Here is a 22440-nt window from a genome sequence, read left to right on the forward strand (position 1 = left end):
CTGCTTGGAGCGGCGCCCTGTAACTGGAAGGCTGCAGGTTCGATCCTCTGCCTTGGTGGGTACCGTCCCAGGCCCGGGTGCAGACGGGGGGCAGCGAGTGCTGTTTCCCTGTCTCCCTCTCTCTCTCAAAAGCGACGAGGAAGATGTCCTCAGGTGAGGATACAAAGGGAAGCGCGCAGCCGCCCCCACAGGCCACCTGCCCCATCTCTGCTCCCCCTGCAGACGGGACGTGGCCCCTGGGGCAGAGTCCAGGGTGGGCCCAGCTGCAGCCTGCAGCGCTGAGGACTGGGTGTGGGGAGACAAGGAGAGGACGCAGGAGAGGGGACATGGCCAGCCTCGTGCTGGGCACAGCCTTGCTGTTCACTCACTCACTCATTTCTCACTGGGCTGTCATCCGCCCACTGTCTGCAGGGGGCGCGACGCCCTCCCATGGCCCCTTGGCCCAAAGTGAGGAGGCCTGGGGGGCACTGCTGGCTCTGCACACCCCCTGACTCATCCGTAAACACCTGTGACGCTCTGGCTCGAGGCCTGGGCCAAACCAGGGGCAGGGCTGTGTCTCTGAGCCGTCCTGGGGGACCCTGAGGAGGGGGCCATGAGCCATCACACCCGTGCCTGGCTGCCGCTTCAGGGGGCCGGGGTGCAGCATCCAGCCCACCAGGCGGGGCCCAGAACATTGCTGGACGAGGACTGGGCCCGGCCTCAGACCCCATCCCTGGGCCCTGCCCACCCACCCGGCACACCTGCAGGGAGGGGCCAGGCCTGACCTCCATGAGCTTGCGGTGGAGGCTCTCCCCCAATTCTCCAATGTGGGGGTCTAGGAGACACCCCCACCCCATACAGGAGTCTCGGCTGGACCTTCTGGAGGTGGCAGCTGCTGGGTCAGAGGCTCTGGCCGGCCCACCGGCACCCCCGCAGGCCTCCGACTCTGCAATGCTAGCTTAGCCCCAGCAGCTTGGGGCCTCAGAATTTGGGGGTGGGGGCACCAGGAATCAGGAGAGCAGGCTCCAGGGGAGCATAGGGGCCCTGGCCTCTGGAGTCTGGGGACGGAAGGCTGCTAGGAACCAGGGCCAGGATGCACATCCCTGTTCCTAACAGCATCCCCAAAGAGCCTGGGCTGAGTCAGGACCCCTTTCCCTGGGCTTCTTCCAGTCCCTGCTGCTATGGGGATGGGCAGTTGTCGGTGAGCACACTCCTGCTTCCTGAGTGGGACATCCTGCACAGGGACACAAGGGCGCACATGGCACAAATGCTGCTCGTGGGTCGCTCCCACCCGGGGAGACTCAGCCCTGTGGCCGGCAGCCGCAGGCCACAGAGAGATGACTGAAGGGAGACCCGGGGGAGATGTCAGCAGGCACGCAGCCCCTGACGGATCCTCTCGGGGGTGGGGGGTGGACAGTGGAGCCCACAGATGGGGACTTCTGCACGGGGCCCGGAGCCCCTGCAGGCCGCCACTCAGGGAGGACAGGTGGCTGTGGGTGACCTTGGGCTTGGCAGCCGCGGTCATAGTGGCTGTCTCAGTCAGCACCCGCTGCTATAACGAAACACCACGCACGGACAGCAGACGTCTGTTTTGCACGGCGCTGGAGGCTGGATGGCCGTGATTGCTGTGGCGGTCAGTTCAGTTTCTGGTGAGGGCCCCTTCCCGGCTGCAGACTGTCACTGCCTCACAGCAGAGAGAGGGCACCCTGGCTGCTCTTCTTATTGGGGCACAAGCCCCACATGGCCTCATTTAACCCCACTCCCCTCCACATGCCACCCCACAGGACTGGGGCTTCGACACATGAATTTGGGGTGACATTTAGTCAAGGCTGGCAGGTCTTGGTCCAGACCCGCAAGGACTGGCCCCCAGGCCCAACGCACGAGCGGCAGAGGGTCAGCAACACCCCACCTTCCGTGCTCCAATGCTCCAGGAAGGTGGGATGGCCCTGAGTCTGGGAGGCAGCTCCTGGGGGTTCAGTGCACAAGGTGTTGCTGCTCCGTGGTGGGGACCTGGAGGCAGCCCCCCGGGCAGCTCCCCCTCCCTGCTTTCCCACGTCCCCACCTGGCAGGAGGTCCCGGGACGCTGGTTGTGGATGCGCAGGAAGTGCAGGCTGCGGGGGTCCAGGCCTGCTGCTGAGTGCCCAGCTCGGGTCATGTTTACCCGCCTGGCCTCAGCCCCCGAGTTAACTCCGGCTCCAGGATAAACAGCCATTCAGCTGCACAAGGCGCCTTTGTCCCAGAGCGGCTCCTGGCCCAGGACTGTGCCCGGCCGCCTGCAGCCTTAACCCAGCCAGCCGCCCTGCGCGGCGTTCTCTGGGGCCTGGCAGTCCTGGGGTCTGGTTCAGAGGCCCCGGCGGGGCACAGGGCACTGGGCTGCTCTCAGAGAGGCCGAAGAGGCGCGACAGGCTGAGCTGGGTGATGGGGGCGCCCCTCCAGGCCCCTTCAGAGCCGCCCTGAGTGCAGCAGGAGGGGCCGCCCTGAGGCTACGTAGCCACCTGCCCTCACAGCCAGCGGATTGTAGGCAGGTGAGGACTCCGAGGGCAGTGGGGCTGCTGTCTGCCTGCTCTGCACCCCGGGGCGGCTGGCGAGCCTGAGCCTGCAGGCCCCACCAGTCCCCCCCCCCCCCCCCCCGCACCCTGACCCCAGGCTCCCTGCCCCACCTCTTCCTTGTCTGGAAACGGCCTCAGCAGGCCCCTCAGCTTCCAAGCGCTTCCTGGGTGGAGTGCACTCTGTTTGTGTCTAGGGATGGGGGTGAGAGATGGGGTCCCTGTGCGGGGGGGGGTGGGAGGGGGGTTCCTGTTCAGGAGCCAGTGGAAGAGGAGCCAATGGGGCTGATATTGGGGTGAGGCACGGAAGGGCTTAGTTGGGGTGGGGCAGGGGAGGGGACCCAGCATGAGGAAGGGGTCAGAGCCCTGCTTAGAGTAGCAGGATTTGCGGGGGTTCTGGCCTGGATTGGGGGCTCCACACACGTCACCCACACCCCTGCAGCCAGTAAGCGCTCTGGGGCCTGGTGAAGTTGAAGACATCACGTCCACTCTTGGGGAGGGGGTGACTTCAGGGGCTGAGTCCCCTTAAACCGACCACTGTGCACGTGGGACGATTGCAGTGGCATGGGGCGCGGCCGACAGCTTGAGGGGCAAAGCCCTGAGCAGAGAGCTGGAGGGGCAGGGTGGGCGGCCTGCCTCCTGGCCGGAGGGCGTTGCTCAGCAGAGGAGGGACCGTGCTGAGGCCTCAGGGGGCCGGCCCCAGTGGTCTGGGTTGAGGGGAGTCTCTCTGAGGACTGGCTTTTACGCAGAAAGGTGACGGCTTGGGGTGGCATCTGGCTGACTGGGTTGAAGGCTTGTCACTTACACACGGGGCTGGGAGCCTCTGCTGGCTACACTAAAAATGAGAGTGGGGGACAGGGAGGTCCCAGGAGGCCCGGGGGTCTGCCCTGGGGATGAGCAGATGACAGGGCTTGGAGTCCTGGGGGTCCGTAGGGAGCAGGGGAAGGGTGGCCCCAGGTTCCCGCCCCCCACCTGGCCTTTCCTAGTACCAGGCACTCCCCTCCAAACACGCTGAGAGCAAACATGCCCCCCACCTGTGGGGTCCTGGACCCCCGCCAGGCAGCTCCCCAGCCAGGACGTCACCCCTGGGTGCCGCCCATGGTCGGCAGCGCCCCCTGGTGGCAGCCGGGCGCGTCGCCGCTGCCCACCCTCGGGCCAGTCCTGGGAGGCTGGTCGCCTGATGGACGGGACCCTGGCCTTCACAGGAGGCTGACTGGGTGGGTCTCGGCTGCACAGGGCCTCACCCTGTGTATGAGAGGAAGCAGTGCTTTGTGGGTTTTTCTCCCCAGGCCTGAAGGGGGGCACCCCTTTAGCCGCCCCAGGGTGGCGTTCACTCCCTGCACCTGCTCCCGGAGCCCAGCAGCAGCACCAGCCTCACCTGAAATGCAGACCCTTGGCTGCCTGTCCCTACGGGGTTGGCACTCAGGAGCCCTGTGCCTTCCAGCTGGCTCCAGGGCACAGAGCCGTCCCAGCCTGAGGCCTGTGCCTGCGTCCGGCCTGCTGTATGCCCATCTGTCCAGGGCCTGGTGCCCCGTGATGCCCCTGCTGGCTGAGACCCTGACCCGTGCGCAAGGGCTCCTGGGCTGCCTTGCCGCCACCCGCACTGGTCCCGGGGCTCCACCGCCACCGTGCCAGGGCAGCCCCCTGGGCCCCAGCCCCTGGACAGCGCCGGCGGCGAGGAAGGGCCCGAGGGCCCAGGAAGCGTGGGCTCCAGGCTCCTCAGAAGCAGGCTGTGGATGTGGCCCAGTGCCCACTGGGGCCAGGTGTCTGCCCTGAGTTTCTCCTGAGGTTCCAGAGCCCGGCACAAGCTGCAGAGGGCGGTCCTGGTTGGGGGTCTCCAGACAGAGCAGAGCCAAGAGAGGAACCTCAGCTCCTGCGCCCACCGCCTGGCAGAGCTGGCTCCGGCCATGGCATCCAGCTGGGGAGCCACGGTCTGCAGGGGAGACAGCCCTTCCTCCTGAGCCTGGACAAGGCCACCGCAGCGGGGCTGACCGTCACCTTGCATTTGCTTTTTTACACGGAAACTTGAGTCCCTCGGATGCAGGTGGCCCGCCCTGCTGGCAGCTGAGGTGTGGGCGACAGTGGCCCTGGTGGATTCCACCAAAGCTGGAAACCTTCGTTTGAATCAGGGCAGGGTAGCTTCAGTCCTGGTCGGTGGACTGAGCGCCGGCCTATGAACCAAAGGGTTGCAGGCTGGGTCCCCAGTTGGGGGCGCACGAGAGGCAACCACACATTCATGTTTCTCTCCCTTTTCCTCCCTCCCTTCCCCTCTCAGTGAAAATAAATAAAATCTAAAACAAAAGGTCAACTTCAGTGATACACAAGGGAAACTTTATTTAGTCATCTTTTTAAAGCAATCTAGTTTAAAAGTGAGCTGAGCAGAGAAGAACAAGAAAATGTCTAACAGACAGACACAGACAGACAGGAGGCTGGGGGCGCAGGGCGGGACCCCCATCAGATCTTCTCCATCTTGGAAATGAGGTCATCACAGATCCGGGTCAGTTCATCGTTTTCTTTCGTCTGAAGGAGAAACGTCCAGCCCCTGGGTCACCCCGGTGCTGAGATGTGGCGACAGGGCCCTGGTGGCCCCGAGAGGAGGCCGGGGCGCACACCAGCCCTGCCTGGAGCCAGCAGCCACACAGCCCTGGCGACAGGGCAGCTACCCAACCCAGGGGCTCGCCCGCTCCTGGACCTGCCCACCTTCTGCTCCACGGCCTTCTCCAGGGAGTGGACGCGCATCTGCTCCTTCCTCAGGCCCGCCTGGAAGGCCAGCGCCTCTGCCTGCGCCTTGCTCCGCAGCTGGGCGATCTCCTCGCTGGCCCTGTGCAGGCACCGGGGGGCTCAGCCTCCCGCTCCTCCCATGGCGGCACCCCCCACCCCCCCCCGCACCAGCCCACACTCACAGCTGGAGCTTCTCCTCCGCCTGGGCCTTCAGCGCCTGGTACCTCTGGCCTTCCTTCTCGATCCTGGCGATGTAGTCCTCCACGCACTTCTTCAGGGACGCTTCGTTCTGTAGGGGGGAGGGGCGCTACTGCTGACCGGTCCCCACTCTGGGAGATAGCCCCTCCACACACAGCCCAGGCCTCCCCATCCCTGGACACCAGGCCTGACCCTTGACCCCTCCTACAGATCCCCTGCCTGTCCCCTCAGCCTGCCTGGGACCAGAGCTGTTCCTTGCCTGGGAGCCTCCTGTGTGACCCCTGCACACCCCACCCAGGCGGCCACAGCGGTCGGGCTGGGCCCAGGTCTCTCCAGAGGGCAGCAGCTGACTCTCTGGCGCCTGCTGTCACCAGGGCACCTCTGGACCCATGGTCCTGCCTCTAGGCTGCGCCCTCCTGTTCCTCTGGTCACGGGCCCAGGTCCCTCAGATGAACAGCACCCCCCCCCGCCCCCAGGGGACCTGGCCTCACAGCCCAGCAAGTGTGAGGGACCAGGGCATGGGGGGAGGGCCAGCCTAGCCAGCTGGGCTCAGGGCTAAGCCGTGCCAAGACGGCGACACCGGGCAGCCCAGCTCGGCCACTGGCCCTGCCCAGCAGGACCCATGCAGGGGCCGGGCGAGCCCCACCTACCGCACGGTAGCCTTCGATCACCTCCTTCTGCTTCTCAAACCGCTTGAAGAGATCCGAGAAGGACTTCTCCACGGAGCTCAGCTCCTCGGCCAGCTGCCCTTTCTCCTTCAGAACCTTCTGGACCTCCGCTTTGGCAAGTTCCTTCTGCTTCTGAGCCTCCTCTTGAACAGAGAAGAGCACCCAGGGTTGGGGCGGCCCCCACGCTGCTGTCACAGGTGACGGAGAGCAGGAGGCGGGGCCCGCGGGACGGAGGAGACAGGGTGGCAGCAGCATGGGCCACGGCACGCCCAGGTTCCGCTGGAGGAAGGTGACGAGACCCTGCCCCACCCTGCTCCCCCTGAGCAGGACCTGGAGGTTCATTTCCTCAGCAGCAGGTCCAGCAAGACCCGAGGGGCCGAGGTGGGTGCTGCGGCTCTGAAGGGGGCCCAGGAGCCTACACGTACCCATCGCCTGGTACACGATGCTCTCAAACCCGTCCATGACCTTCCTGCGGAGGGGGGAGACCGGGGTGAGCGCCGTGGGAGGCTCCCTGGGGCTCCCCCGGGACCCTGCTGCCTTGCCAGCCCCCAGGCCTCACCCCATCTCCAGGTTCTTCTCCTGCAGCTCCTTACACTGGCTCTTCAGCTGCACGTTCTCCTTCTGGACCGCTTCCACCTGCACAGACCACAGCCCTCGTGCCTCAGCGGCTGGCTGTCACCAGGTGGGGCCCGCAGGTGCCCACGGAGAGGCCAGACCCCCCAGGGGTGCACGTGTCAGGGCCCATCAAGCTCCCCTTCGTGGGCTGCTGTGCTCTGGGGGTCCTACCGGCCCCGGAGCTAACTCAGAGCAGGGCAGGGCTGTGGGGCACCGAGGCCGGGGAAGGGCACAGCTGCCAGCGGGGGCCGCCTGGGAGTGTCTGCCAGCTGGGTGACACGGCCGATGGCCAGGGCCGAGTGCCCGCCCCCGAGACCCCACCCCGCCCCCGCCTCACCGCTGCATCCAGGTCCTTCTGGCTGTACTGCAGCAGGTCCACGATGGGCGCCCCCGGCCCGAGGACACACGGAGGCGGGCCCAGCACCTGGGGGGACAGAGCAGCGTAGGCTCCTCCCACGCTCAGCCTGGCCTGAGGCCCAGAGACAGGGAGTGGCCTGTGGCCCCCGCCCTCAGCCTCAGGTCCCTGATGACAAAGCCCCCCACCCCCACCCACACACACCCCGGCAGCACTCACGGGCAGGCCCGGCACTCCTGGGAAGTCCAGGTCCAGCAGCTGGGCCCCGGGCGGGCTCTCCCAGGAAGGCGCGGCGGCGCCCTGCGCACTGGAACCAGAATGGAGGGACACACGCCCAGTCTCCCTTTAGAGCACAGTCTGCCCAGGCTTCCCCACCAGGGCCAGCGTCGGCATTTTAGAATTTGTGGGCACAGGGCCTGTGGCACCTGGAGACCTCCCTGGCCCCGAGCAAAAGCAGCCGGCGACGCGTGCACGAAGGCGGCACTGTGCCCAGAGCTCGCACGGAGGAGCGGGCAGAGGGCCAGCAGACCCTCACAGGTCTCGCTGTCCTGCCCACCCCCCCCCGCCCCACCGTCACGGTCCCAACTTTTCCTGTTCACAGTCCCACGTGCGGCGGCCCCGCCCTCCGGCCCCCCAGCCTGCACGTCTGACCAGCGAGCCCCACCAGGCGCCAGCCTACCTGCCCACATCGGGGGCGATGGGCGCCGGTCTCTCAGGACTGTCCTTCAGGAGCGGGTCGAACTTGAGGTACAAGGACTGCTTCCGCAGGGCTGACTCCTTAAACTGAAGGGGATGGGCATGTCAGCGGGGTCCCCGTCACCACTGACGGACAACAGCCCTGCCTGGGAGGCAACCAACTGCCTGGGGAGACCCCGCCCATGGAGAGGCCTCCCAGGTGGGCCTGACCGCAGCAGCCTCTTGTGTTCACTCGGGGACCTGGGGCAGGATTCGTGGGGACCCTGGGCCGAGGCTGAGGTGCTGCGGGACGGGACCCAGCACAGCGCAGCATGCAGGCGGGGACCCTGCGGGCTGGCCGAGCCAGGACAGTGGCTTAGGCTGCTCTGGAGTGGGGCCTCATGGAGACGCACCCCCGGGCGGGCTGCAGTGGGGCGGGCACTCACCAGGGACGTCCCGAACTGCTCCAGGTAGTCCACCTCGGCCCCCGAGCCTAGGACTGAGGGGAGCACGTTAGTGCCGGCCTGTTCACCCGCAGCCTCCTCTCCACGCGGCGCGCGCCCCCAGAGCCCCCAGTACTCCAACGGTGCCAACCCTGAGCTGCCACCACCCCGCCACGCCCATCTGGACAGGGCTCTGGCCTCACATGAATGACACATGGGGCCAGATCCTGGTGTGGGGCTTCGCACAGGTGGGTGTGACAACCAAAACTATCTCCTGAGGGATAAATTGTCCTGGACGAGAACCACAGGAAAACGACCCCGGGAAAGTTGTCAGTTTCTGACATGACCTTTGCTTAAAAATGGAAGGGCACCTCGTGCCACGTACAAGTTACCTTGAGGTGGGGAAAGACTTAAGACAAGCGCTAAAGCTAGAAATGCCCAGAAGAAACGTAAGGATGAGCCTTCAGGACTTGGGCAATGATCTCCTAGGTTAAACCCCCAAATCCCCCGGAACAGAAGAAAACAAAAATGGACTTCACAGTCCAGCTCTGGCTTCCACCGCCAGCGAGGTGAATGCAGCCCCCGGAGGGAGAACCTGCTGCAAGCCCCGCCTCTCATCAGGTGTCCTTCCCGCGAACGTGGGAGAGACCCACTAACCAAAGACAAATTGCCACCGCCGGACTTGAGCGGCCATTTCTCTGCAGACGCACACAAGTGCTCCATGTCGTCACTGGGGGACGCAAACCAGAGGACAGGCAGCGCCATCCCCGCGGGGAGGGTGGAACCAGGATGTTAGAACGTGTGTACTGAGGACGTGGGCGAGCAGGCCCGGCCTGCTCTGGGGGCAACACTGTGCAGACCCCGTGGGAAAGCCCACCGTCCCCTGGCAGAGCCACGTCCTGTGCGGGGCCTCACTGAGGTCGGGAACCGAGATGCCTGCACACGCCACTCCACACATGCGCTCATGGCCGGCCCGACAGCAGGGAAGACAGTGACACCTGGGACAACATACCCTCCGCTGGGTCTCGGAAGTGCTCCTCACTCAGGTCCGAAGCCGGCTCCGGCGCCTGCAAACCGGGGGTCGCTGGGGCAGCGGGCGAGGCTGAGGCCTCGCTGTCCGGACAGCTGGAGGCGGGTGCTGCCCCGGGAGAAGTGTCGGTTCCCTCCTGGAAGGTGACGGCGGCTCAGTGTGAGCATCTCGCAGAAGTCGGGGGTCCCAGGTGGGGTTTCTGCCGCACCCAGCCTCATCCAGGTGAGGGGCAGGGAGGCACCCCCCCCCCGGGCCTCGCCCTGCCTTATCACGACGTGCTCACGCTCAGGCACACACTGTACCTCGCCCGCAGTCCCCGGGGCCCCTGCTGCCGTCTGCGTCACAGATGTGCCGTCTGCTGAGACCGGAGGCACCTGCCTTAAGAGATGAGGTCAACAGGGCCTGTGCCACCCACCCCCAGGCATTGAACTGCCACCTGCCCTGTGCACCTTTCCCTAGAAAGCCAGGCAACCTGCAAGGGAACACGAGCCTTGATGGGGGACTCAGAAGCAGGCGGGAGCTCTGGGGGCTTTCCAACCCAGTAGACGGCAACCCAAGATTCCTTTGTCCTCTTTACCAGAAAACTGATCCAGAGGCTGAGCGTGTGTGTTTGGGGGCAGCCTCTCTGGGAAGTGCCAGGACTGGGGGGCAGCTGGGGACAGTTAGGGGCTCTGTGTGCAAGTGACTACCGGGCACTGGCTAAGAGCTCTTAGGACCAACTAAGTGGCTGTCCCCAGAGCAGTGAGTGGTGTGGGAGGAGCACACGGGGACTCGAGCCTCGGGGAGGGGCCCTGCACAGGCGCTGGTGCTGAATCCTGCAGCCTTGGGACTGTAGGGGTCTCCTCTAGGCACCTTTCCACGAAGGGACCTAGCAGGGTGCGGCCCTTGCCCAGGGGCAAACAGGTGGCCATTCTGGTCCCACATGCACCACGGAGCAGCTGCCCAACACGACCCCTCACTCACTGGCTTGGAGGCGAGTCCCCTACGGCCGCCGGTCCCTCTGGCTCTGCTAGCCTGCATGGGGGGCATCCTGGGAGCCAGGCCTCTCCAGCGCCCGTGAACGGGTTGAAGTTTGGGTCATCCAGCTTGTCCCAGTCCAGGTCATAAGACCCCTGAGGGGGAGGAACGGAACCCTCATCCGCCTCCTCGGGGGCCTTTTCCTTCCTCGCTGGTCTCTCCTCCAGTTTCCTGGGTGACAGAGGCCTTTTGCTGGAGGCGTCATCAGGAAAGTCAAATTCCAGCCTCTCAGGCCCGTTCCTTGCAGAGTCGGCCGTCTGGTCGCCAGCCTCTTCCTTCTGGGGACCCGGGGCTATGACCCCTCCTGCCGCCAGGGGGTCCCCCAGGCCAGCGTCCTTGGGACCACAGGCATCCCCCGCACCGGCCAGGGCCCCAGGCAGGTCTGCAAAGGGCTCTTCTCTGCGGGCTTCTTTGGAGCAAGTCTCAGGGAGCAAACTGGCCCCAGCCAAGGGAGCGGGGGGTCCGTTCACGCTTTCGCCTGTGGTTCTGTGAGGGTCCTCCGTTCTGCCCGGGGATGTGCTGCTGGCAGGGTCTTCTAGGGTCTCGGAGGTGGACGTGGTGTTTTTCTCGAGGGAGGAGGAACTGAGGTTTTCCTCCAGGCCCGGCCCAGGGCTGTCGGGCACTCCTGGTGGAGGTGCATTCCGGTGTTCAAGACTCGGCGGGGCCAGGGGAGCAGGGGCAGGGCTGCCGGAACGCCTGTCTTCAGAGGCTGGGCTCCCATCCTCAGGGGGTGGGTGGGCGCGGGCCACTGCTGGGCTCTGCGGGCCTCCACTGGCCGTTTTGGTGTCTGCTTCCTTGGCGAGCTGTTGGCTTTTTAGAAACACACAGTTAACACTAACCTGCTGGCTTTGTCAGTAGATTTTTGTCTACACTGAAAACATTAGCTAAACACGGAAAAAAAAAGATCTTCAGTGACCCCTGTCCTTGTGATGTGTTTTTCCAAGTATGTGTTCCCACACGTCACAGCTGGCGTGCCACCTGGGGACCCATGGGCCACTGTGAGACAGCAGAGGCGTGACAGGCACATGATCGGAGGTCAAGTTCCCATGCTAGCCTCTTTCCCACTTCCAGCTGGGACCCCAGTGACACAGGCCGGGAAAGCCAGGGCACATGGGGACCAGCTCTCCACTGAGGAGGGAGGCAGCCACAGCTGCGCCCAGCTCCTGGGGCCGCCTTGCCTGGGTCCTCTCCTGCCCCCCACCCCCACCCCCCATGCCTCTGCCCTTTGGAGCAGGTCAGACCCTAAAGTCAGGAGGCAGCACCTGAGCAGCCAGATTCCCCTTCTTTCTTGGGGTTCTTAGAAGAGAACAGTATCTGAGTCCCTCTAATCTCTTTCAGGTGAATTTCAAGAAATAAAAGTACAGAGTGAAGTTGAAAAATAACATGGAAACCTGGGGAGAGAAACAGATTCAGGCTCAAGAAGCTTCCACAGGGAAATGAAAACAGCACCGAGGTGTTTTGCTCAAGTTTGGTGAAGGGTGTGTTAGTGGTATTTTGTTCGGATGTCTCTCTGTACGTCCGTAAACTCTTTAAAAGAGAAAGCAAGCTTTAGCTCTGGCTGGTGTGGCTCAGTGGTTTAGGTGTCGTCCCGCAAGCCGAAAGGTTGCTGGTTCGATTCCTGGTCAGGGCACAGGCCTGGGTTGTGGGCCAGGTCCCCAGTTGGGGTGCAAGAGGCAGCTGATTGATGTTTCTTCTTCACATCAATGTTTCTCTTCCTTTCTTTCCCTCACTCTAGAATCAATTAAAAGTTGTTTGTTTATTTTTAGGAGAAAAGAAAAAACTTGTTACTTATTTTTAGAGAAAGGGGAAGGGAGGGAGAAAGAGAGGGAGAGAGACATCCATTGGTTGCCTCTCACACGCCCCCAACAGGGGACCTGGCCCACAACCCAGGCCTGTGCCCTGACCGGGAATCAAACCAGTGACCTTTTGGTCTGTGGGACGACACCCAACCCACTGAGCCACACCAGCCAGGGCAAAAAAGCAAGTTTGAACAGATCAAATCAGCGAGAGTCAGAACAAAAAAGTGCTGTGAGGCCCCTCCCGACTCTGAGTGCAGAGGGTTCCTGGCAGCCCCCCATTGGGTCTCTTCAGCCTGATTCGGGAGAGGCGCCGCCAGCTGAGCCCCATTCCAGGCAGAGGCAGAAGCAGCTGCGGTACCTTCCATCTCCCAGCACCTGAGCCAAACACCTGCACCGGCCGAGGAGCCCCAGAGCAGCTCCTCTTGGTTCCAGTTGAGTGTTTGAACCCCAATCCCTCAGGGTGCTTGATCCCAACCAGATCACACACAGACAATTCCTGTCTTTAAAAACAAGATCTGTGAGCTTTCTCCAAGGCTTGACGTTAGGACGCAGCGCTAACTTGCAAGCAAAAGTGAGGCCTCAGTGGATTAATGAAAAACCAAAACAAAAACACAAAAAACCCATACAAACCACAGAGGCATGGCCAGGACTGTACGGAGTCAGAGAGACAAAGTGAGTCTCTTGGCAAGGGCGCAGCACTGCCACGCGCTCTGGCCCCACGCTGCACAGACTCACAGTGACCACCACAAGGAACCAAACTGGGCGACAGACAACAAACCACAGCTGTCCTGCCAAGCCCACCAGAGACGTTACCAAGTGCAGGATGTCAAAAGCACCAACACTTACTTCTCTTTTTGGGTCCAAACTGGATGCAAGTTTACTAATCCAACGGTGTCATCCAGAGCAAAAGGAGTCTCGAGTTTGCTGCTCATGCTCGGACTTAAGATCCTGTGTGTCTGTGGATCCCGCAGAGGTGTCTGAAAAGTCACCTGCTGGGGAGAGAGGAGAAGAGCACCTGTTCAATAATTCAAGTCTTCAACCACCGGCTACACCACGCTCTGCCCTGCCAGCTCAGTTAAGTCACCAGGAAAGCAGGCCCAGGGGACCGAAGGTGTGACAGAGGACCACTCTTACATGGGCAAAACACACTCACCTTCATAGCTTTGGCCATGCTCTTGGGTGGCACATTTTCTTTCTGTGACAGACGGAGAACAGGCGATCTCCCGCTAAGTTCCGGTGGTGAAAACAGGAAGTCACAGTTCTCTGTACTTTTGTCACCCATGACATTTTCGTCATTGAAGATCAGCAGGCTCATTCTGGAGAGGGGGGCAGTCTGTGTCACTGTGAGGGCATCACTGCCCTGAGGCACGGATGTGACAGTGAGAGCTGCCCCTGCAGGGGGCCACACCTCAGGCACTGTCCCTGTCAGGCAGCCCCTGTCCCACTTCAGGGGACTATGACTCCTCAATGGGGCTGGGGAGCCTCCACCTCCCAGGGCCAAGAGCTAGAGGAGCCTTCAGTGAGGAGGAAGGGCTGGGTTCTCACTCGGGAACTCCGTGGGTAAGTCAGCAGACAGGTAAGTGCTGTCCTGGAGGCAACTGGAGGAGGCAGAGGAAGCCTGGTCCCCCCCAGGGGCCTTGGCTGGAGGAGGTGGCCACGTTATGAGAGGACAGAAAGGCACAGGGCTGGGCAGTGGGGACCAGGGGGCAGCAGGAGGGCGGAGGCCCGGAGGAGCTGGAGAAGGCCAAAGCAGGGCGGCGCCAGAGTACTGGGCAGAGAGTTGAGGAGACTCAGGGCCTGAGTCTCAGAAACACACCAGGGGCCTCCGGTCAGGCCCAGAAGGCCCTAGAGCAGCACACCCTTCCTTCCCACAGTCCTTGGGGCGGTCACCACTACGAGAGCCCCAATCTAGAAGCTGCCAGAGCACTGGGCATGGAGCTGCCCAGGGACACCGGGACCCCTGCTGGGGGTGGGGCCTCTAGGGGCTGTGCTGGAGGGGCAAGGCCGGGGGAGCTGGGCGGCCTGGAAAGAAGGGATGGGGTGGCCGGGACAAGAGGCCTCGGAGGGCATGCGGGCGGGGAGCGGGCCGCGGGAACAGGGGTCAGCCATGGCTTGACCAGCGGGCCGCTGCGCTCAGCGAGGAAGCAGGAAAGAGACGTCAAGGGTGACTCTTGGGTTTCTGGCCTGAGCAAGTGGGTGAAACGGGGCAGGGGCGCCTTCCTTCAGTCTCCTGCCCGGGAAGAGGGCAGCACAGCGCTGGTGGCTTCTTTCAGGCTCGGCTCCTGGCGCCGCGGACCAAGGCGGGGGGTGGGGCTGGCAAGCAGAGGCCGCCCGCGTACTGCGGTGGGGAGGACGCGCGCCCAGGCATCGCGGCGGGCGCAGCTGGAGCCAGTGCTGGGGACGGGGTAAGGGCTCCCAGCTGCGGCGGCCCTCGAGGGAGGAGGCGGGCGCGGGGCGTCCGCAGGGGGCTGGGGGCGGGGCGGAGACGCGTCCCCGCCAGGAGCCGCTACGTGTGGAATTTGAGGTGGGACGGGGTCCCGGGGGAGCAAGGGGGAGGGCCGCGGGCCGCGCCCGACGGACGAGCTGTTCTGGGGAAGAGCTGAGCAGACGGAGGAGCAGCGGAGGCCGGTGACCAGAACCCGCGGCGGGCTCGGGGAGGAGGGGCCCCAGGGAGGGATGGCTGGCGTTAGGGACGGACATCGGGCGGCGCCCGCCAGCCACCAGAAGGGCTGAAGGCTGCGACAGAGCCGCGAACTCGGGAACCCGGGATCCCACCGCCTTACCTGCCGGCCGCCGCGCGCAATCGAGGGAGCAGCGGGAGGCGCCGAGTCCCGGAGTCAGTCCGCCTGCCACCGATTCAAATACCGACGTTTGGCGCGGGCAGCCAATCAGCGCGCGGTCGGGACGCACGGGGAGTCAGCGGCCGATTGGAGGACGTGCCGGCAAGCCACGCCCCTCCAGCGAGCCGGAGGCGGTGTTTCCGGCGTGAGGGGCGCTCTGGCCGCGGCCGGAGCCGGAAGTCTTAGGGAGCTGGGCTTTGCCGGGCACGTGAAGGGGGAGAGCTGCTCGAGGACTGGTGGTGATGCGGCGCTCTCTGCCGACCCGGGGTCTCGGTCTCCGCTGTGCGGAGAGGCTGGGGCCTGAGAGCCGCTTGCCCGCGTCTCAGCTTCCCCAGCTGTAAAACGAGACCAGGTGCAGCCCCGCGTGCAAGGCGGGTCTGGAGGGGGAGCCGAGCGCGCGCGAGGACCGGGTGGCCGCTCACGACTCAGGGCTGTATCCAGGGCGCGCGGACTCCACCTCCCAGAATGCCTCTCGCCGGCCCGTGGCGGGACTCCATCTCCCAGTGCACCGCGCGCCGCATCGGCGCCTAGCGGACCGGGACGCTGGGGCCTGCTCGCGCCGTGGGCGGCGGCGCGATGGACAGCCCCGAGGTCACTTTCACTCTGGCGTATCTGGTGTTCGCCGTGTGCTTCGTGTTCACGCCCACCGAGTTCCACTCGGCGGGGCTCACGGTGCAGAACCTGCTGTCGGGCTGGCTGGGCAGCGAGGACGCCGCCTTCGTGTCCTACCATCTGCGCCGCACGGCCGCCACGCTGTTCTGCCATTCGCTGCTGCCCCTGGGTGAGGCCCCCCCACTCTCGGCCGGTGTTGCCTTGCCTGCTGGGCGGAAGCGGCCGCGCGGGCCGGGGCTCTCAACGGAGCTCTGAAGCCCCAGAGGTGGCCGAGCTGCGGGGCCACTGTCTTGGGGGAGGGTTCCGGTCCCCCCGAGAGCTGAGGCTGTTGCGAGCCGTCTGTGTGTTCCCTGCTGGCGGCAGCTGGTCGTTTGCAGATGGCAGACTCAGTGCCTCGGGGAGGGGATGTTTCGCCCGGCTGGGGCAGGTCGCGAACACTAGGCGGCAGTCCCAGGAGAGGGGCTTAAGTTAAATGATTCCAACAGAGCGGAAGTGCCCTTGGCCTTGGAAGGTGGGTGTGGGAAGGGCAGGCAGACATGCATTGACACCACCTCGGGGGTGTCAGGGGTGCAGAGAGTGGAAAGCCTGCGTGTGGCCAGGATGCTCAGACCTTGCCCAGGGGCTGTGGTGGGCAGTGACCCAGTTGTTAGCAGGCCTCTGGGAGGCGAGTCTGTCAGCTGATTGGTCGGGGGACTGGCAGAAGAGTGGGGTACCAGGCAGGGGATATCTGGAGAACTTGGGGATAGAAACAGGCTTGGGACAGCAGGTGGCTGGTGGCCGGCCCCCTCTGCAGCCCTGTGGACCCAGGGAGGGGTTTTCAGCTGGCAGTTGGAAGCAGCAGCCCTGGTGGGTGTGGGGAGCAGCCAGCAGGACCCCGCCTCTCGCTGAGCCGGAAGCGCCTGGGGACTGTCTGTGGGAAACCAGAACTCCAGGCGGGATGATTCAAGGAGGCCACACCTGGAGGAGTTGGTGGAGCCTGTCTTAATACTTCCTTAGTTTTCAATGTACTGTGTTGTATTAGTTTCAGGTGTACAACCTAGTGATTAGACGTTTATAAACCTTAAGAAGTGAGCACAGCCGTGGCAGGTGTCGCTCAGTGGACTGAACACCTGCCTGTGAACCTAAAGGGTCAGCGGTTCGACTCCCAGTCAGGGCACAGGCCTGGGTTGCGGGCCGGGCACATGAAGGGCAACTGCCGCGACCCATGCAGCTCGATGTCGAAACCTAAGGTACCAGAGAGGGGGGCAACCTGGAGATTAAAAGAAAAACAGACACAAGATTAAAGCAAAGCAGGGGTCAGGTGGTCCATTGCCCTCGGATGGAGAGACAATGACACCGGCCTGAGTCCTCCAAGTTTATTTATAATGTTCCATTCCATCAGCTACTGACATCACCAGTCAGGACGTAAAACTAACAAGTGAAACTTCTAAGAAACGAAACTGATGAGAAACTCCTGAGAAAGTTGTAGGCGGAGTGTTCTCAGATATCTTGCAAGCAGCTCCTGCTCTAATCTAATGGTCAGGACGTTCCCTGCTCCTGCTTTGTTTCCAGCCCCCAGGGCTCCAGCTTTCCTTATCAAAAGGCTGCATGTTGCAGACGGAGTCAGTCAGGCAAGACCTTGCAAGTACCTGACCCATCAGCAAATGTAGACACTCAGGCAGGACCTTGCAAATACCTGGTCCTGGCCAAGCGAGTTGGCCTTCCTTTTGTGACTCCAGCTGTCACCGTTCCCTACAGGCAACCACACATTGATGTTTGTGTCTCTCCCTCCCTCCCCCTCTCTAAAAATAAATAAAATCTTTTAAAAATGAAGTGATTACACCCACCTGGCACCACACATAATTGATACAGTATTACTGGCTCTATTCCCTGTGCTGTGTACTTGAAGTTCCCCTGATTATTCTTTTTTGTTTTTGATCCTCACTTGAGGAAATGTTTATTGATTTTTAGAGAGAGAGAAACATCGATGTGAGAGAAAAACGATTGGTTGTCCCCCATACCCGCCTGAACTGGGGCTCAAACCTGCAACCTAGGTCTGTGCCCTGACCAGGAATCAAACCTGCAGCCTTTTGGTGCAGGGATGATGGTCCAACCCTCTGACCCACCTGGCCAGGGCTCCCCTGACTATTCTGTAACTACCAGTTTTTTCTTTCTTTCAAGACTTATTTATTCTTAGAGAGAGGAGTAGGGATGAAGAAAGAGGGAAAGGAACGTTGGCTGGTTGTCTCGTACTCCCTGACCAGGAACTGAACCTACAACCCTTTGTTTTTTGGGAGGATGCCCAACCCACTGAGCCACAACCCCCAGGCCCCTCCCATCTGGTGACTGTCAACATGTTGGTGAAGCCTGTCTTGTGGCTAGACACAGGGCCTTGTATTTTGTTTCCTTTAAAGTTTGTTTGGAAAAGCTTTGAAACTTTATAGGCACAGTAAGTACTGCCACACAACAGATTACCCTAAAACGTCATGGCTCCCCTGACCACAACCTTTACTAATCATCTTGAGACCTCAAGCCCTCCGGTGCCGCCCTTGACCGCCTGCCTGCCTCACTCGTTTCAACATGCCGGCTGGCCCGGCTGGCCTGCGATGTCCGGGCGGGCCCTGGCTCCCCATCTGGTGCGACGTGCCCCGTTCTCCTTTGCTTGTTTCTCTGGCACATGACATCCCAGCTACGGTGGGCCACACTGATCTGCCTCCTCAGAGGGGGTGCGGTCAAGAGGCCAAGGAGATGGCCAGTGGGCCACTCCCTGTTGGGTGACACCAGATCATGTATTTATTTTTGCCTTTCTAGGTTTTGCTAGTTTTTTCAGTACTCACGTGTGTAAAACTAAAGCGGCAGGTTAACAGTGCTTTTGGTATCGCTGCCGTGGGCAGCGGCTGAGCCAGCGCAGCTGTGGTGGGTAAGACCCATCTGGCCTGGGGCTCTGACGTCAGGCCTCGGGCCGGGGATGAGAGGAAGTAGCCCCCTGTGAGGTGCAGGGACAGGTCTGTGGCCCTCAGTGGGCACCTCCAGGGGACGGGGAGGGAGGGCCTGGCAGTCTGACTCCGACTGAGGCCGCCCTGTCCTTTGCAGGCTACTACGTGGGCATGTGCTTTGCAGCCTCGGAAAAGCGGCTTTTCTCCCCAGGCCAGGCCCCAGAGGCCTGGCGGTTCTTCTTCCTGCTGGCGGTGCTTTTGCCCACCATTGCCTGCACCCTCATCTCTTACTGGTGCTGGGATGGGTGGGCCCGCCACCCACTGGCCCGCACCCTGGCCCTCTATGCCCTCCCACAGTCGGGCTGGCAGGCCGTCGCTTCCTCTGTCAACACTGAGTTCCGGCGGATCGACAAGTTTGCCACAGGGGCACCGGGTGCCCGTGTGATCGTGACAGACACGTGGGTGATGAAGGTGACCACGTACCGTGTACACGTGGCCCAGCAGCAGGATGTGCACCTGACCGTGACGGGGTCCCAGCAGCACGAGCTTTCGCCGGACTCACACTTGCCTGTGCAGCTCCTCACCATCCACGTGGCCGGTGGCAGCCCGGCTGTGCAGGCCTTTGACATCCGGTAGGTGTGCCTGTGGTGGGGCGGGGCCTGTGCCCAGCTGGCACCTGCTCTGGTCTTTGTGTCCCTCCGGGAGGCAGTGATGGGGGGAGTGGCCCTCCAGTGTGACCTTCGCTCAGGGCTCCTGTCACCCAGCCCTGGCCTCTTTCCTGGCCCTGTACCCTCTGTGCCTCACGGGTACCCACCTTCCCTGTTGTCCACACTGCCTTCTGCCTTTCTCAGGAGAGCACTGGGACCTCTAGGGACGGGACAGGACAGAAGCCTGGTGGCTGCCTCACCTCGGAGGCTCAGGCTAGAGTCGGGGTCCTCTTGTCCTGTGCAGGCCGTGGCCAGCCTGCCAGGCGCCTGCTGGGACAAATTTGTTCCTGAACCTGCCAAGGGCGAGGCTCCGTCTCAGCTGCAATCCTCCCTCCCTCCTTCCCTCTCCCTCTCTCTCACTCTGTCCCATGGGGGCAACCAGGTGGGGCCGGGTCTGTGGGCCTGGCCTTACGGCCGTCTTTGCTGGCCGGTTTTCACTGGGCAGCTGGGCTGTGCCTGACCTTCCATGTTCCATTTGTTTGTGAGCGCACTGGTCACCCTGAGGGTGCAGTCTCAGTCTCCCCGATGTTTGTCCCAGGGTCCTGCCCTGCGGAGGGGTCTGGGTCCAGTGGCCTCAGCTCAGCAGCACCCCCTTTGTGCAGGCTGAACTCCACGGAGTATGGCGAGCTGTGTGAGAAGCTCCGGGCGCCAATCCGCAGAGCCGCTCACGTGGTCATCCACCAGAGCCTGGGTGACCTGTTCCTGGAGACGTTTGCCTCCCTGGTGGAGGTCAACCCAGCCTACTCGGTCCCTAGCAGCCAGGTAGGGGGCTGGGCGGCAGGGTGGTGGGTAGGTTCCTGCTGCTGGGCTCCCACGGGCCAAGGCCCTGGGGTGGAAGCGGGGGGCCCCTTGGGGTGTCTGGCGGTCTCCTATGACCCTCTTGGGCTGCCCACAGGAGCTGGAGGCATGCATCGGCTGCATGCAGACACGTGCTAGCGTGAAGCTGGTGAAGACCTGCCAGGAAGCAGCCGAGGGAGAGTGCCAGCAGTGCTACTGCCGCCCCATGTGGTGCCTCACCTGCATGGGCAAGTGGTTCGCCAGCCGCCAGGACCCGCAGCACCCTGACACCTGGCTGGCCAGCCGCGTGCCCTGCCCCACCTGCCGTGCACGCTTCTGCATCCTGGACGTGTGTGCCGTGCGCTGAGAGGCTGGGCGAGGGAATGGCCACTGCTTCCTCGGGGGACAGCCAGGCTTCCAGGCGCAGGGCTCCTTATTCAGCTGCAGAAGGACAGGGGCTTTTTTTAAGAAAGGAAGTTCTCTGCTGACGTTTGGGCAGCGGCTGTGGGATGGTTCTTTGGGGGCCCTGCTGCCTTCATTTCCTGCTCCTCGATATGGTTGGATACAGGTCACAGACCATGGCATAGGCCTGTCTCCAGAGCATTCCGGGCCCCTTGAACTGCCTTTTGGAGACCCTGGGGTCTGTCCCAGATGGCCCTAACCTGGGCCACTTGCCTTAATTTTATGGAGCACACCTGCCCCTTGGTTACATGCCAGATGCAGATTCATCTGAGATGGGCTGTGGTCACTCCTGCTTCTGTCCCTACGCTGGCTGCTGGCCCCATGCAGGCTGCTCTGAGGACTGAGGGCAGAACCTGATGGTGGCAGGGAGGCCTAGGGTGGCAGTGCACGGTGACAGCACCAGTTGGGGCTTGCTGGTTGCTGCTCTGGGATGAGGTGGCCCCTACTTGCTCCCTGCCCTCGGGGACTCTGGGCTCCCATCAGAGGCTAGAAGGGACTGGCCGCTTTCAGTTGCTGTGTCCCCTGGAGCCACTCACCCCCTGGAGGGTCATTGCCTACGTGCCTTCTGCTGCCCCCGAGAGTCCTGGGAAGAGCCAGGCTTCAGATTCCTGGCTGGGGGGGGCACTGAGCTGAAAACAGAGCCCCAGTGACGTCCTCCATCCACACACACTTGTCAGGACACTGCGCAGGACTGGCCACAGCCCACAGCACCCACCTGGCTCACAAGGGGACATGCCCAGGGGTCAAGGCACTGATTGGGGTCCTACCAATCCCCACTGTGCGGGCGGAGAGGCAGGAGGGCAGTGCCACGCACAGCTCTGACCTTGTGGCTGCTCGAGCCCTCAGCCTCGTGACCCTTAAGCCCCCCTAAAACTGGCCACTTGAAGCAGCGGTGATGGACCCAGCTGGTCCAGCACACCCACAGCTATGCTGAACCTCAGGGATTTGGGAGCAGAGAAGGTGTGGACCCCCGGGGTGCTCAGGAAGGGAAGGCACTTGAGGGGCGCCCAGGAGTCACTCCCAGCCTCCACCTGGGCCGGCATGGAGGGCGTTTACTCCAAAAGGAAGTTGTCCGGTTTTATGAAGAGAAGTCTGCTGTGGCCAGGCAGCGTAATGTTCAATAAAAAGTTAAACGTCCTTTCTCTGAGTGGATTGTTTCTCTGAGGTTCCAGCTTTGGTAACCGTTGGGGAGAAGCCATCTTTAAAGTAGCGCCCTGTCCCCTCCTGTGCGGGGCTTGTGCTCAAAATAAGGACGAGGGGAGGCAGGTGCGGCGGCAGCCCATCTCCAGAGCCCCCGGGCTTGGGGTTCGGGTTGAGGGGCTGGTGGGCAGGCCTCCAGGGGTCAAGGTCAGCGTGGGGCTCAGGCGGCCCTGCTGACCCGGGCCTCCCTCCCTGTGCTCTCGCCCACGCCCTGCGGGGTGTCCGGGTGGCCCTGGAGGACAGCCAGGGCCTGTTACCCAGGCTCAGGGCGAGCTCCCCGACACTTGCTGCCGGGCCCGAGACACGGCGAAGACAGCGCTACAAACAAGCCATCGGGAACCAGCCCTGGCCGGTGGCTCGCTGGGTTGCGGCTGGGTCCCGGCCCGGGGCACACAGGGCTGCACGCGCGAAGAAGCAAGCGCACTCCCAAGCGGATACGTCTCTAACACCAACGAGTGCAGCATAAACTCGGGGTTCCGCGTGCCCCTGGGCCTTCCCCTCACTGGCCAGGGTTCTGCTGGGTGGGGCGCGGGCGGCGCTGGGCGCGGCCGACGGAGCGTGCGCAGGGGCGGGACCCGGCGAGGCGCGGCGCCGGCAGCCGTGGGGGCTCACCAGCGGCCGCAGACTTGCGACGCACAAACACAGGCTTTCCGCGCGGGCCCGCTGCCGCCCCTTCCGGGTTGCTGCTCCCGCCAGCGTGCAGAACGCCGCCGCCGGGTGGACCAATCGGAGACGGCCCCCGCCCGGGCCTGGGCCAATGGGAGGGCCGAACCGCTCGCCCTACCCCCTCGCCCCCACCCCCCAGTCAGCTCCCGCGTCGCGCGCGGCCGAATCTCCCGCCAGTGCCCCGCCCCGCCCGCGAAGGCGCGTCCAATCAGCGT

General features: G+C 63.2%; 2 protein-coding genes across 3 annotated transcripts; one reads left to right on the forward strand and one right to left on the reverse strand.

The window, feature by feature from the left end:
• Nucleotides 1-4839: 4839 nt before the first annotated feature.
• On the reverse strand, nucleotides 4840-14942 carry TACC3 (transforming acidic coiled-coil containing protein 3). Its single transcript, XM_090267181.1, has 16 exons — nucleotides 14830-14942; nucleotides 13200-13362; nucleotides 12893-13035; nucleotides 10194-11057; nucleotides 9533-9608; nucleotides 9213-9366; nucleotides 8204-8256; nucleotides 7763-7865; nucleotides 7302-7396; nucleotides 7065-7151; nucleotides 6672-6748; nucleotides 6538-6581; nucleotides 6095-6255; nucleotides 5429-5535; nucleotides 5226-5346; nucleotides 4840-5045 (listed from the first exon to the last, which is right to left on the reverse strand). Exons 2-16 carry the CDS (start codon nucleotides 13359-13361, stop codon nucleotides 4980-4982), a joined length of 2313 nt encoding a protein of 770 aa, XP_090123307.1. The 5' UTR covers nucleotide 13362; nucleotides 14830-14942; the 3' UTR covers nucleotides 4840-4979.
• TMEM129 (transmembrane protein 129, E3 ubiquitin ligase) lies at nucleotides 13381-21496 on the forward strand. 2 transcript variants are annotated; one of them, XM_090267180.1, is made up of 4 exons: nucleotides 13381-13622; nucleotides 18571-19045; nucleotides 19723-19882; nucleotides 20016-21496. In XM_090267180.1, the coding sequence occupies exons 1-4, from the start codon at nucleotides 13514-13516 to the stop codon at nucleotides 20262-20264; spliced, it is 993 nt and encodes a 330-aa protein (XP_090123306.1). In that variant the 5' UTR covers nucleotides 13381-13513; the 3' UTR covers nucleotides 20265-21496. The 2 variants fall into 2 exon arrangements, with proteins under 2 accessions (XP_090123306.1, XP_090123305.1); XM_090267179.1 differs by lacking the exon at nucleotides 13381-13622 and adding an exon at nucleotides 15245-15667.
• The last annotated feature ends 944 nt before the right edge of the window (nucleotides 21497-22440 follow it).

This window comes from Furipterus horrens, unplaced genomic scaffold (genome assembly GCF_987537825.1).
Source record: "Furipterus horrens unplaced genomic scaffold, mFurHor1.1.pri manual_scaffold_2, whole genome shotgun sequence".
Taxonomy (NCBI): Eukaryota; Metazoa; Chordata; class Mammalia; order Chiroptera; family Furipteridae; genus Furipterus; species Furipterus horrens.

Bases quoted from the DNA above. Each gene is read 5' to 3' on its own strand.
- TACC3 (XM_090267181.1), bottom strand. From the start codon at position 13,361: ATGAGCCTGCTGATCTTCAATGACGAAAATGTCATGGGTGACAAAAGT. The intron at 6,582-6,671 runs GTGAGGCCTGGG...CCCCCTCCGCAG, and splicing joins GAGAAGAACCTGGAGATGGG to GAAGGTCATGGACGGGTTTG. The intron at 5,347-5,428 runs GTGAGTGTGGGC...GTGCCTGCACAG, and splicing joins GCGGAGGAGAAGCTCCAGCT to GGCCAGCGAGGAGATCGCCC.
- TMEM129 (XM_090267179.1), top strand. From the start codon at position 15,463: ATGGACAGCCCCGAGGTCACTTTCACTCTGGCGTATCTGGTGTTCGCC. The intron at 19,046-19,722 runs GTAGGTGTGCCT...CCCTTTGTGCAG, and splicing joins GTGCAGGCCTTTGACATCCG to GCTGAACTCCACGGAGTATG. The intron at 19,883-20,015 runs GTAGGGGGCTGG...GGCTGCCCACAG, and splicing joins ACTCGGTCCCTAGCAGCCAG to GAGCTGGAGGCATGCATCGG.